Source organism: Equus asinus, chromosome 7 (genome assembly GCF_041296235.1).
Source record: "Equus asinus isolate D_3611 breed Donkey chromosome 7, EquAss-T2T_v2, whole genome shotgun sequence".
Lineage (NCBI taxonomy): Eukaryota > Metazoa > Chordata > Mammalia > Perissodactyla > Equidae > Equus > Equus asinus.
Window position 1 is genome coordinate 29,342,384 of NC_091796.1, and position 14,996 is coordinate 29,357,379.

Consider the following 14,996-nt stretch of genomic DNA (forward strand, 5'->3'; position numbering starts at 1 on the left):
AAAATTAAACATGCAAAGATTCTGTTTTTGAAAATAAGCGCATCTCCTAAATTCTTGAATGTGGGATTCAGAGGAAGACAGATAATAAATAGTTCAAATACAAGGAAAATGAAACTTTATAAAGTTAACTGTGAAAAATGGACATTTTTATCCCACGTAATTCTGTTTCTGGAAGTATGAATTCAAGAAGAGTTTGCCTAAATCAGTGGATGTCTTTTCCAGACTCAACTCCTAATCTGCTTGGGCTTCATGACTTGGGGGCTCTGCCCTGCTTTGGGCCGCTCAGTACTCACCAGCAGCTCCACAGTGGGCTTCTGGTACTGATAGGGAAAAGGGTCTTTGGTTTGTCTCTCCTGGTGCTCGCCTTTTTCAAACACTGGAGGTGGAAGAAAAGAACATCATCAACGAGGACACCTCTACCTGGGCACCTTAGCAGCAAATTTCTTGCAAGGCTATTGTTGGAATATTCAGTATTTCCTTTTCCACTTGAGGAAGCACAGAACCATGGCATCCTGTGGCTTGAAGGCTCTCTTTTTCTTTTACTCATCACAAATCCATTTGGGCTCTCTCTTTGGGGAAAAAAAGTGCACATCCTCATGCAAACAGAACATTTTACAAGAACTTAGAGAGTTCAGAAACTTGACTGACCTGAGGTAAGAAGCTCTGATTTAGCCCAACCCCTATATTTTTCAGATGAGGAAGCAGTGACTTGTCCATGATCCCTGAATTCAAGGTTCTTTCTCCAAATTCTCAGAGAACTGGTAGGTATGCAAAGAAAAGAGCTTGGACCCTACTGCTTGTAAAGTATTAGGCGACTGAGCTGGGCAAGGCCTGTTTGTGTTTGACTATGACTCTTTCCAACTGGATGATTTCAGGCTGCTTTGGTCTCTTTTTTGGATGTCTGTCTCTTGAATGTTAGGTATTTCAGTAGCAACCCCTGGTTGGAGTAAGACAAGTGATATCCGTGTCGTTACTTAAAACAGATTTTGGCATGTTTTTGTAATTCTAAAAAACTATTGTAACGTGGCTCTAAACATGTTTTTCATTATTACCGGATAGTTTACTTTTAAAGGTGAACAATTTCAGTAGGGTTTTATGCAACGTAAAAGTGAGAGCCCTTGGAGGTTTCGGTCTTGATGCTCTGGTTCCCTCTTGTGGTCAAGTGTGAGAATGTCAGGCTGGTGCCGAAGTCCTGAAGGTTCAGCCTGAATTGGCCATTCCCAGTTTGCATTCATGCATTTCAGGGTACATAAGCACTGGAAAGGATGCATCAAAGGCACTGTGTTCCCGCTTTTGAAGAAGCATGGACTGCAAGCGCCACTGTGGTTGGGAAGTTACACTATGCAGGAGAACAAATACATTTTGGAAGCTTTGAAAGGAAGACTAGGAAGCAAAGACGATTCCTCTAGAGTTCGAGGCCGGTGTGTGATATCCTGATGGGCCGGCTGCCTATGTCTGAAGCTCCTCTCTGCCTGCCAGCTCTTCAGCAATTCCAACTAACCTCCACCACCAGGCTCCTTTGCAAGGGGCTCTCTACTCTGCCCTCCCCCATCCCAGCCCCCAATCACTGTCATAAGAGCATGTTTGGAGGAGACTGTTAACCTTTTGAGGCAAATCATGCTCTCTTCCTCGCCACGCCCAGGGGCCTCTGTCAAAGACAAACTCCAGGACTGGATTTGCCCTTGGGTTATCTGGAATGTCCTCTCCACCTTGCATGAGGCCCGTTTCACCGGGTTGACTGCTTTTGGTACGAAATGACGAGGCTCAGATGAACTGAAGGAATCAAGTCACTAATGCGTCTTCAGGGAAGCAAGTGCTGTTGTAAAAAGGACACTAACTCGGGGATCAGTTTTATCCCCTGCAGTGCCCACTGCCAGCTGTGTGACTTTGGGCAAGTTGGCTCTCCTCTCTGGAGTCTGGGGGCAGAATTAGATTGCTCCTCTGCCCTGGCTTTTCACGAGGCTGCTCCAGCCTTGCAGCTGGTTGGGGAGACCCCTGCCCCGGCTCCTCCCTGTTTGCCACAGGATGTCCTCAGCTTCCAAATCCAAGCAAGTTTCTGGCTTCCCCACCTGCTCAGCTTTGGCTGCCTTCTCAACTCCCTTCTTGGCCTTTGGGAGTCCCCTCCTCTCCATGGCTCTCCAACTGTCCCCTTGGTCTTGACATGTCCACCTCTGCTGTAGGTGGGAACTTCTCATCTCTAGCCTCCAAGACCAGTGGTTTGTGACTTGGAAGCAAATTAGAATTTCATGGAGAGTTTTAAAGGTCCTTATGCCCACCCAGATTTCTTCCCAGAAGAATTAGATTAGAGTCTCCAGGGATGGGATGCAGGTGATTCCAATGTGCTGCCACGTTTGAGACCTCCTGGCCTAGACCTACACAGCCCATGGCCTGTCCTGGCTCCAGTCTCCCTCCACCCAGGGAGAGTCTAGACACTGGGACCTGTGGCTGTGGTCAGAGGTCAGGTGTGATAAGAATGAGCCTGAGCTTCATGGGTATCCCCACCACTCTGTGAAGTAGGTACTGCCATTGTCCCCATTTTAGACATGAGTAAATCAAGGACCCGAGAGAGACGGGGAGGAAGTGCACACCTTTGCTCCTCCTCTGAATGGATGATGACTCGATGTGGAACACGCTCCTGGGCTTGGGGAGCACGGCCTCTGAGCCCTCATCAGCCTTTGGGCTCGTCGCGGCTGGCTGTTCCCCACTGCCTCCTGGCCAGGGGAAAAATGAGACAGGTCAGTGTTCCACCCTGGCCTGCACCCTGTGAGAGCCAAGCAGAGAGCGCGGGAAAAATCACAGGCGGAAGTCGGAAAGGAAAGAGCTGTGTGGTCTGAAGCTGCAGTAGCAATTGCATCGGGGTCTGCATAAAACATCCAGCTTCTTTATTTCTCCTGCTAAAACTTGCACTTCCTTTTCCTGCAGAAACTGTATCACAGACTCCCATCAGTGTCAAGAGATGGATGAGCCAGGCTGCCTTATTTCACCGGAAAGGAACTACTCTAAGACCCACTTAACCGGACTTGGGACTGGCATGCATGGTGGACCCTAGCTGGCTGCCCATTCCTGTTCTTCAGTCACTACCTTGGCCTCCATCTGGGGCAGGGAGTGTGTGTGTGGGGGTCTTCAATGCTGGCTGCACGTTAGAATCACATGAGTGCATTAAAAAATGCTTGAACTCTACCCAAGACCACTTTTAAAAATTAAAATTTTCTAATGCCCGTAACATTTAAAAGATGGCTCTAATGTTCAGCTTGGGCTGAGAACCACTGATCTAGGTTCTTGCTACTCAAGGTCTCTGGGCCAGCAGCCTCAGCCTCATCTGGGAGCTTGTTAGAAATGCAGAATCTCAGGTTCCACCCACGCTGACAAAATCAGAATGTGTATTTCAACAGGATTCCCTGGGTGATTTCTGTGCACATTAAGCTTGACAAGCACCAATCCAAGGGGAAGTAAGAGTCCTGAAGCTGTGATCAGCTACAAGAAACCCTCTGCTATACCTTGTTATCTTAAATTTCCACACAGGGGAGAGCAGAGCACTCATCACTTGGGACTTGGTTTCTCAAAGTGTGGTCTGAGAACCGACGGCATCAGATCACTTTGGTGGCTCCTTAAAATGCATGCGCCTATGCCCACCTAGGTCAATTAATTGGAGTATTTGGTGGTCCCCGAGGTATGCAGTTTTAACACTTTCTGTTTGGAGTTCCAGTGCACTCTGGAATTAGATGATTTAGTGGCTACCTGGAATAGTGGAGAACATTCACACTATTATTACATTTGCACACTTTCTTAGTTCGCTCATTTGTGCATCGTTATCTTCAAAAGATGGAAAATCGAGGCTCAGAATGATTTCAGAAGCATCCTACAAGCAGTGAACCATGTGCCTCTCAGCCCCCAATTCTTTTCTCTGCATCTTTGCTGCTCAGAGTCTGGTTCCTGGACCAGCTTCACAGACATCAAAGGGAGCTTGTTAGAGATGTTGACTGTCAGGTCCTATCCCAGATGGACCGAACTGGAATCTGTGTTTTTAACAAGATCCCCAGATGACTTGTGTGCACATTAGAGTTTGAAAGAACCAGTGTAGATTGCACTGCTCGTGTAGAAGGGACTTGAGCAAAGCTCAGAATATAGCAGGACCAAAAGCCAGAGAATGTGGGACGTGTATGAGCAGGGAAAGGGGTTTTGTCTGTACTCTCAGGTTGAAAGGCAAGAGAAGTGACTATGTCCCTTCCCTCTAGGCTCCAGATGGGGAAGAGGCTCCTGTTTCAGCATCCTCTCTGTGGGTCAGCATTGAGCCATACCTCCCAAGGCTGGAGAAGCCCCCTTGACCCTACGCTTCAGAGACACTAGAAATCTCAGCCTGCCCTAGGATACATTTGCAGACAGTTTTTGTCCAGGGGGACAAGGACCAAGGGGGTATCATTGCATCATCTGACAAAACAGAGCATTCTCCCGTAATGCCAATCCCTAGTGCACATCTGCCATGCTGGAAGGGTGCCTCTGCTGGCCCGTTGCTTCTTGTTCCTCATATGTCAAGTGCTACCCCGGGCACCCCCTGGGCAGAGCAGTATTTTGACCTTAGTATCATAGACTCAGAACTTCTTGGAGCTTCGAGATCACAGTCCACCTCTCATGTCCAGAGAAATCAACTCTCCCAGGACACACAGTTCATTGATCATGGCACACAGGAGTTGCACCCAGGGCTCCTGCTCTCTAGATGGCTGCAGAAGGCCTGGCCCACCATTCATGCCCTGGCCCTTCACTTTTAGCACCCCACATTCTCCTGCCTGCTCAGAGCCCAGGAACGTGCGGCAAGGCCCACCTTACTATGTGTTGTTAGAGTTGATGTCCCAGCCACAAAAAACAAAAACTAAAAGTTTCTTTCCCTTGAAGACATTTTTGTCCTTATTTGGGGTGAGTTGAAGAGGCAACAAAGTATTGGTTCTGGGTGTCACGTGGGTGATACTGCAGTGCTGGGCTGCAGACCCCCCGGGAGGAGAGTAGCCCCTCAGCATGTGCTGGCCAAGAGTTGAGAATGAAAGTTGGGAACAGATGCCACAAAGAAGATTGGAGAATAAAGTGACACATTTCCTGAGGCTGTGAAAATACTTAAAGCTAAGGTGATAGCAATTTAGTGCTACCCTTGGGACGGATTCTCAGGCCTTTCAAAATGGATAAAGGCAATTTCAGGAATATCATGAACACATCTATCAAATGTTCTAGAAATAGATGTTCCATTGGTGTGGTAGGAGAAAAAGAAAACAACAACAACACTGGCTGGGAATCAGAAGTCGCTAATTTCTGCATGGCAAGTCATGTAATTTTATTGACAGTTTCCTCCCTTATAGGCATGGTTCCCAGAAAGAAATACATAGACCCTGTAAGGCTGACCTTGCAAACTCAACCTATAGAACGATGACAGATATCTCAGAGAGATACCTCCCATTTCTTTCTCATATTGTTATGAAGATGAGATGATGCTTGTAGAATGCCCTAGAAAATAATTTTGCAGTGCTCACATATCAGGTACCTCCCTGGGGAGGCCACTTCCCTCTAATGGAACGGGCCCCTCTGTCCCAGGCAGGATGGCTCCTTATTTCAGTGCACATCTGGCATTTTACACTTGCAGTGACTCTTACCTAGCCAAGTGTCAGTTATGTGTTCTTGTCTGTCACCTTCACAGTGTGGTGGGGTCCTTGACAGCCTGGATTATACCAGTTTGCCTTGGCACGCCCAGGACCTAGCATGAGCCTGGTACACTGTAGGTGCTCAGAAATATTTGTTGAATAAATTAATGAGGGATCATTATACTACTGATTTTAAGTTCTGAATCAAATAGTCATTGGATATTTCAGGGTATGAAACATTGAAAAAAATAAGATATTTCACTGTAAATGTTAAATGCTTGATAAATATTGAAATAAAGGTGATAGTCTTTCATAGGTTAATAAGGGTAACAGCTGAGTTGTAGAGTAAGAGGTGATTATTTCCAGTATCACTTAAATAAAAGACGGGATGTTTATAGATGGTGATAAAATGCTTGGCCATCTGTTACCAACCAATCAGATACCCAGAAATCCTGCAAAAGCGTCTAGAAGCACTCAGTGAATGAGAGAAAAGAAAGTAAGCCGTTGAAGATGGAGATCTTGCTTGATGTGATTTGTTTAGGTTACTAAGATATCATGTAGGTTCATTCCGTGTGGCCAGAAAACCCTAAGCTGCTAAGGGGTGGGGCTGGGTGTTCTATAGCCCAAGAGTAAATTTTGTTCATGATAAGTCATGTTTTTGTGTTCTTTCCAACTTTTTCCCCCCTAACATCATGGCACACATAGAAAATTGTGCGTGTGGCATGGTGCAGTAAACACATGGTGTCATTTATGGCCAGAGGGCCCGGGCCCAGGGACTCTGGCCCCACCAGGCCCCAGCTGGCTGTTTAGCAGGCCAAGGGGCTTGCGCCCTCGGCCAGGCTATGTGTGCACTGTGGCACAGGGGCTGGGATGTTCTGCCCTTGATAATCTGTGGGTAAACCTTAGCAGCTGAGTAACCCCTCGGCATGCCTGCCTGATGTAGGAACTGCTCTCTCCTTCTCTAACAAGCCTTATTAAATGTCCCAGTGCATGTAGCTTCACACTGGGGGCCGTTCAGGACCATTTGAGGGGCACAGTCCCTGCCCTCCAGGATTGCCACCGTCTGTGTTTTAATAGGCAAGAATCCAGCAAGCTTTCCTCCCATTGACTCAGAGAAGGAAGAACAGTCATGAGCCCAGTGATATATTCAAAAACACTTTTTCTGGAGAGTAGTGTCTCATAAAACACATGACTCTATTGACTTCTAACTTACAGAAAATGCCGACTGCTCAAACATCAGGGGTAAAAAAGATTTTGTAGAGGAACCCACGAGCCAAATACAATTTTGAAGCTTACTGCAATTTCTTTGAAGGAAACCTAACCAAACCAAACTGTAGATGACATCTTTCAGAAGCAAAAAAATGATCTAGTCTATTTTACTGAAAGCCAACCTTTATTCATACAGGTCCACGTCTATATACTTTCTACAAGTTGTCTTTCTCAGGTTTCGAACAGGTTTTAACGTCTCCTGAAGGTGGATCAATGCTGTCCATACGTCACTTCAGCAACATATGTCCAACAAATGGAGCATCTGAAGCCTACCCTCAAGACCCATTTGTCATCCCTCTCCAGCTCCTTGGGTCTCTTATCCCTCCAACCTACTGTTTGTGGACACACCAACATATCACAAGGCAATTTCCTAGCTACCAAGCCAGAATCGCTTTTTTGAAGTGACACGTTGCGTATAATTTGATTTTTTTTCAAGTGCTACATGATTACACTTTGGCCACAATTTGGGTATATGTCTCCCCATGTTGGAGTTGAGCTTTCCTGTGATTGGTAATTTCCAGGCTACTCTGTGTGCATGTTTATTAGTGTGTGTGATGTGGATACCTATGAGTGGTAAATGTGTTATCTTTTTCTGTCAAGTCGCGTTTAGTTGACATCTTCAAGATCATTCTGTAAACTCTCAGAGGCATTGAATGTTAGAATGAGAACAGGCTTTTGAGATTATTCAGTTCAGCCCTCTCATTTTACAGATGGGGAAACTGAGGCTTAGAGAAATGGAATGACTTGCTGGAGACCACACCGCTATTGGCAGAGCCAGGAGTAGATATTATACAGGTATATTCCGTCTCTTGCCTTCTAGTCTCAGATTTATTTCTCTAAACCTTACTTCCCACAAGGGATTTATTTTTGATCTATCAATTCAATTCTGCTTTTGTATGTAAGGTCCTAATTAGGTATTCTAGAATCCATTTCTCTTTAAGCAATGGCTCCTTTTCCTTCGGGGAATTCAAGAAAAACTCAAAAGTCTTCCTGAGCCTTCCGAATACATCTGGACTGGAAGGTGAGATGTAGGAGAGATGGATAGAGAAAAGATGGTGGCCAGGTCCATGGCAGCACTTGGAGATAAATTATTTGGAAGCCCCAACTTCTTAATTAGCCATTTTTTTATTTTTTAAGAAGGTGGGGTATGGGTCACTGTAATCCTGAGATAAGCGAGTCCTCATGCCCACAGTGAATCCTTTAAACTTTCTCTTCTTTTTCACACAGCTCACCAACTGGCCAATGGACTTGCCAAGATTGTGTTTTGTTTTGCTTTGTTTTGGTGTCTTTGGCTCACTCTGGAGAAGACATTACTAAGCACAAATGAGTTGTGCCTCAGTTAGCCTCTGATACCACATGATAATCTCATAAATGAGGTTAAAGAGAGTGCAAATGGCAGAGCACCTCATCTGCACTGGGAGTTAACACCTGACTGACATTCCTCCAGAAGGAGTTGTACTCTCCCCCGCCTGCTCCTACTCCAGCCCACACCCTCAGAATTGCGTGTCTATATTGTCAATATCCCTGATTTTGAATCCTTCCTTTTCAATCCATTCTGTGTTTCAACTGCTAGACCATATCATTCTGTCACTCTCTTACATAACAATCTACATGGCATCCCATTGTCAGGAGTAGAATGCTCAAACTCCTCTGCCTGGCTTCCCAGATGTTCCACAATACGGCCAGCTTTGTCACCCAGCTCATCCTTTCCCTTCCCAACACACACCTTGCCTTGGCACTCTGGCATTATCGCTGGCCCTCTGTGCTTCCTTCTTCTTCTTGCCTAAGTACTATACACCCTTCAAGGTCAGATTTATGTTCCACTTCCTTCGTGAAGCCATCTTTTGTGTATTTGGCCATATGGATTATTCCATTCTTTGAATTCCCATTTCATTTGCAGAAGGCACTCTAGACTAGAGCTTTTGAAGTTAGAGCCGTGGTGGAGTTCTCTATTGATAGTTACAACGCACATGAAAAGTATGCAATAAAGACTTTCCAGCCCAATGAAAGGACTTGGAATTATCAACCCTTGATAATCAAGTGAACTTTGAATCTAGGCACTGGCAGGAGGAAACTGAGGCCCAGAGAGAAGTGGCTTACTTGAGGCCACACAGCTAGTCAGTTATGGAGCCAGGTTTTTGACCTCCTGGTTTTGATTTTTCACTCCTGCAATGTAGGTGTTTTATAGACAGTTGGAGCCTTCCTAATGATACCAGTGGACTTGTGACTTTTTTATTTAAAAAATTATGAATTATATCATATCCCAAAAGGAGTAACAAGTTACCAAAAAAAAAAAAAGCCCCACACACCTGTGTATCATTACATTTGTGACACCCAATGAAAGGTCAAGGAAGGATCTAGGCCATTGTACACTGCCTTCTTCTCTTATGGCAGCATTCCATACTCCTTTTCCCCACATCCTCTTCCCTGCCACACCTCTCTCTCATTATCGATGGCAAACACAGCCAATTGATCACAGCACTCTTTCCCAATAAGTTTCAATCCAGCCTCCGAATTCTTAACACCATGCTCCAGAAAACCAAAACCAATTAGTCAGAGTTGGCACTTGAGAGTAAACTTATGTTTTCCCTTTAACTTTAAAAGGGGGTGTAGATGCTGTACAAGTTTGAGAGAAGGGATATATCAAGCCCAGGGTGTTGATAGCAGGCAGAGGGCTGGCCACAGGCACTTCTAAACCTCTCAGAATAGCCTTCCCTCCGCAAGTTCACTAAGGCTCATATCCTTTGGTGCCACTTTCGGAGGAGACCACATACCTTACAAGGTTGTCCCTTCTCTTATCAGATGACGTCAATATCCTGAAATGTTGTTCCTTATGGCACAGCTATCTGTCTTCCAGAAGCATCCACTCTCTGTAGCTATGCAGAATATGTCTACAGTAATCTAAGATGGCTATGTAAGAGAGGGGCTCCAGGGAGATAGGTTGTTAAGCTGGGATGTTAAGATGTTTGTGGATACTGAGACGGATTAATTCTATTGGCATGTCGGCTGAAGGGGTACAGAACCTGAGGAGAGAGGCCAAGATGCTTGGACCAGGTGCCTCCACCCAGGAAGCAGCAGGTAATGAATCCCGGGAAGAAGGTATTCAAATCCACCTTATTAGCATTCCCATGGCTCAACTTAACACAGTGCTGCCCTGGAAACCATGCTGGTGTTAGAGCTGTGGGTTTCCAAGTTGTGAAAAGGATGACAAATAATATGAAGGCTCTTCCAGTGGGCAGGTAGGGTGGTAAGGGGTTTTGAGGGCTGATAGATTAAACTGGTTCCATCACCAGATGAGCAGGAAGAGCTCAGGGTTGTGAGTTAGGACACCTGGACTTTTGTCCAGGCTCTTTTATCACTTTAACAGGTCCCTAGACAAGCTGTGATTTCCCCATGTATAAAGTGAGGGGTTTGAACTATAACTATTTAACAGCTCTTCCAGCTTTAAGCTTCCAGGGTCTAAACTCTCTGGAGTTCTTAGTAAGCTTTCCTGCCCCAAGATTGGCTTCCAAAGACACCATAGCTCAACAGAAGAAAGGAACAGAAAAAGAGCAGCCTTTCTTTTATCTCTTTCTTTGAAAAGTCAGATGGTCCTCTTGCCTACGGGGTCTACCTAGTTCATTTTTTTCCCCCAGGACCTCTTACCTGGACTTCTTTTGATTTCCTGCACAGAGCTGGAGGAAACTAGACCATCAGGATTTTGCAAGAAGCTTCTTTCCTTGGGCGGTGTCTCTGGTCCTCAATTCCAGGCACTGGACTTCTCCTTACACCTGAACTCCTTCACTTCTCCATGCCCTCCAGCCCATTCTCTTGCTGAATTTCTGCAAATTTATTTTGCATTCCCTAACCCTATGCCCAGTGCACGTCTTCCAGTTGAGGAAGAGTACCATGGAGGAGGAAGGAGAGGAAAGACAAATGCTTTTTTGCTCACACTCTCCCTGGCCTTTCTGGTGAAAGAAAGATTACTTGCTAAACTCCCCCAGGAAGGCTGGCTCTAGCTACCATGGTTCCCCAACCTGGTTTGCCCTCTAAAGGGGCAGAGTCAAGACCTGTCTAGTAGTAGCTTCACTGTCCTCCCTCAGACACTACCTGCCAGTTACTCCTCTCATTAGACTTCTTGCTCCAGTATTTGCCTTTAAAACAAGCATCTAAATGTTGTCTCCTCAGGGGACCAATTTACCTTCCAACTTCAATAAACTCCCTTAATTCTCCCTCCAGGCAGGGCACAGATTGGGGAACAGTATTGCCATCAGCATCTCCATGGAAATTTCTGCACAATCCCAATACTAGATGCTGTCTTTCTGGTTCTGTGGAATTTTTCAGATCTTTCCTCCTTCTGACTTCTGCTGACCAGGGTTCTGGGGATTCACAACGGGACCCTCTCAGAGCAAGAAGGGCATGACCTAACCCCCGCCTCCAGAAAGGACTCTGAGCACTATATATTAGGGAAATTGGCCCTCCCAAGTCCCATGAGGCCATGGGGTCTGTGGGCTGGAGTTTGGGGAGGGGGCCAAATTCAAACATGTTTTGCTTGGCTTTGTGAGTATGATGGGCCAAATATCCACCCTCCCTGCTCGCCCCCCTCCACACAAGCTCAGTGACGGGGTATGAGGTGGCCTACCCAGGTTCAGAAACAAAACTGCACACTAAGGAAATTAGCTACACCCGAGTAGACAAACTCCCTGCTGACGTCAAAGGCCCCCTTCCCCATGCCAGGTGTTTCAGAACTGCCAAAGAGGAGTCTTGATCATGGAGGGCCTTCCGAAGGAGGAAAGCAAACAATGCGGGGGAGGAACAGGCAGGCCCACATTCCAGGAGGAGGAGGGGAACTGACTACAGACCAGCTCCCTGGACAGTGGGCCTCCCCTGGTGTTGCTGATTTAGGGCCCATGGCTGTCTGCTGACAACACATTTCCTTGTCTCCCAGCTGGCTGGCTCTTGGCTCAGCCCTGCATGCCCATCCCTTGCCCTTTTGCTCTAGCCTTTCCTCAGGGATCCTCAACTTCTTGTAGCATGCTCCCTCCAGGTCCCTAAGCATCCATCCACCCTGGAAATAACAGGGAGATGTTACCTGCTCACAGCATGGAACCAATTTGAAAAGACAGGAATTGATTAACCCTGAGGAGCCTCCAGGAAGTTCACACATGTTCCATGAGCCAAATGGAACCATGGTGCTTAGAAGTGTAGTATCTTTCACACACTCAAGATGTAGGGTGGGGCAATAAAGTGCTATCCTGGAAGGCAGAAGACCAATATCGAATCTTGTCCCTGACAGGTCCTACTGAGGGCTGCAGCTCAGACACCAATGGCTCCCCAGGAGATCTGTCTATGCCTACAGATTATTTCTTTGAAGGCTGGGTCAATCAGAATTCATTGCAGAACTAAATTTCTTCCCAATGCTCATAGCTCCCTTCCACTCTACCTCTCCAGCCTTGTAGAGGGAAGAGGATTGCACTGACCACTGGGGGCTAAACTTGGAGAGGTTAGATTCCTCCAGGGAAAAGACCAGAGTTCATGTGGCATAAATTCAAGCTGATCTATAAGTTCTCCAAAGACCTACTTCCCTTCCTTCATTCTGTTCCAGCAAACTGTGCAGCGGTAGGAGGGTGCTGGAGGCTCCCAGTTATCAATTTACAGAGGGTAAAAAGGACTTTTCTAGCAATCTCCCTGCTTCCCTCCTTGGGGCCTTGGAATCCTAGTCCCACTAGGGACAGAAGTGTTCCCTATGGATTCTTCTATCTTCTATGAATGGCAGGAGGCAGGAAAAGACAGGCAAGTCAAAAAATCTCACATAGAATGTAAATGCAAGCACATGGACAAAGAAAACAGTTCAGTGGTTACCAGGGGAAGGGGAGTGGGGGGTGGGCACAGGGGGTGGAAGGGAGCACCTATGTGGTGACACACAAGAAATAATGTACAACTGAAATTTCACAATGATGTAAACCATTATGAACTTAAATAAAAAAAAAAGTAAATGCCTTTAAAGTTGCCAAATGAGACTGTGGTTTATTGGGTAGAACTCATACCCACAGTGAAACTGCTAGCCCCTAAGTGGTTTTAGATTATAGCTATCCCCAAGCTCTCATAACCTTTATGATCCAAGGAAATGAAGCTCAGACTCAGACAGGAAGCACAAACAAACTGGGGCACATGGGTTTGATGTAACCACTAATACAAGCCAGGAAGATCAATTTTCTCACTGGGCAGATCTTAGAGGACTGATGAGAAGAAGAAGTCCGTGAGAGGAGAGAACGATAAGGAGGAGAAGATCAAGGACAAGGCACAGTTACATGAGGTTGGCCCCTCAGCTTGCATCCACATAAGCACCCATGTTGAGCAGTTTGGTAAACTGACCAAATGGCTAACTCGTCAAGCTATAGGAAAAGCTGTAAAGGCAACAATGGTATATTTTTGGTACATTTTATCTCCACGTTTTTAACTTTTTGCCACCTCAGAGATGCCTCCCCCTCATTCCTATGTAGGCACTCAGGGCCAAAGAATCACAGAAACTTGGATTTGGAAGAGAGAGGCTACAGTGGTCATCTGGTCCATCTGGTCTACCTCCATCCAAAGAAAGCTTCCCCAACAGGCCTCTAGCCCCTCCTCCTGCACTGCCAGAGCAGGAAACTCAGGGTCTCAAAGGACAACTATTTCTAAGACAACTTCCAATGTTAAAAAGCACCATTCTCTACTGATTCAAAGGCTGCCTGCTTATCACTCCCACTTAATGGTCCTTGTTCTGTGCTCTGAACTAATGTTGAGTAAATTGACTTCTTCCACATGTGTTACCTCATACTGCAGACAGCCATGGCTCCAGCCATTTCTTCTCTTCTCCAAGCTAAACACAACAGCTTCACAATCATTCCTGGTGAAACGTCCAGACCTCATTCACCCAGTTTGGCCTCATCTCAGCATGCTCTCCCTTGCCAAAGACTCTCAAAATGTGCTACCCATTTTTTTTCTTTGTATTCTCCTTTCTTTTTTTCCAACTTATTCTCAGAAATGACCCCTTCAACCTAAGATGCAAATGATTGATCATGCTTACTGTGTGCCTTCCTGGGACTGTTTATATTTTAACAGGTCCAAAGCCTTAAACTGAAAAGATAGCTGGGAATGACTGGCAGCAGGTAATGGCAAGATAGAGGTCAAGAGGAGAAGAGGAAAAGAAATTTTCCTGGGACCCTCAAGATCATGCTTGATACTTTTCCTGAACAGAAGAGCAACCCAACCATGTAATTCACTCAAAATAATGAAACTGGTACCATGAAAGACTTACGTGATTCAGGCAATCTATGGTCCCATCCTCGTCTTCACCTCAGATGAGACTACTCACCTGGCCAGGCAAATCCCCACAAAATGAATTCCTTGAAGGCAGGAACTGGTCTGATTCTTTCCTGGATTGTTGTCAAGTGGGGGTCTGGGTAACATATTAATAGTTCCTCATACATGTCTTCTGGATGAATGAGTGAATGAGGTCAAGTCACAAGGCAGAGTTTGTAGGGACTTAGTTCATGAAAGTTGGCAAGTGGCCCTGGCCAACCAACACAGGGGCCCATCAGTCATGGAATAAGGGGAATGGGTAGAAGTTTGGGGCCACAAGTTACCAGAAGCTGTATCAGATTTCTGGAGCAAGAGGAGATAGACAACAACAAAAAGAATAACATAAGCACACATGAAGATTCAATTTTGGCCCTCATCCAAAAGACTTTCTGAAATGAAAAATATGAGTTTTGAAGTAAAAAAATCAACTTATCTGTTGAATTGAAGGAAAGAAAGGTTACTCTTGGGATCTGAATCAGTGGCCTGGAAGATCAAATGGAAGAAATATCTCAAAGTATAGCAAAAATACAAATGGTAAAAACTGTGAAGGAGATAAGCAACTTGGAGCAGTGATCAAGGAGACTTAACATGTGTATAGTAGGCATTCCAGACAGAGAAAGAGGAGGAGACGGAAGAAAAGCAATAATAAACGTTAGAAAAAAGGTCCTGAGCTGAAGAAAGAGCTGAGTCTGCAGATTGAAAGGCAGAATTGATGAGAAAAGACACACACTTCAGCTTAGCTTCAGAAAATTCCAAAACTCTAAAGATAAAAGAAAATTTACA

At 45.7% G+C, this 14,996-nt stretch overlaps 1 protein-coding gene across 8 annotated transcripts in view; it reads right to left on the minus strand.

Moving 5' to 3' along the window:
* The window catches only part of SLC14A2 (solute carrier family 14 member 2), a 442,098-nt gene that overhangs the window by 12,171 nt on the left and 414,931 nt on the right, over positions 1–14,996 (minus strand). For all 8 annotated transcript variants that reach the window (XM_014857279.3, XM_070513124.1, XM_070513125.1 and 5 more), the window contains 2 exons: positions 2,589–2,711; positions 294–376 (listed from right to left, as the gene is read on the minus strand). In XM_014857279.3, coding sequence (XP_014712765.3) covers positions 294–376; positions 2,589–2,711 — 206 coding nt within the window. The remainder of the gene's footprint in view (positions 1–293; positions 377–2,588; positions 2,712–14,996) is intronic.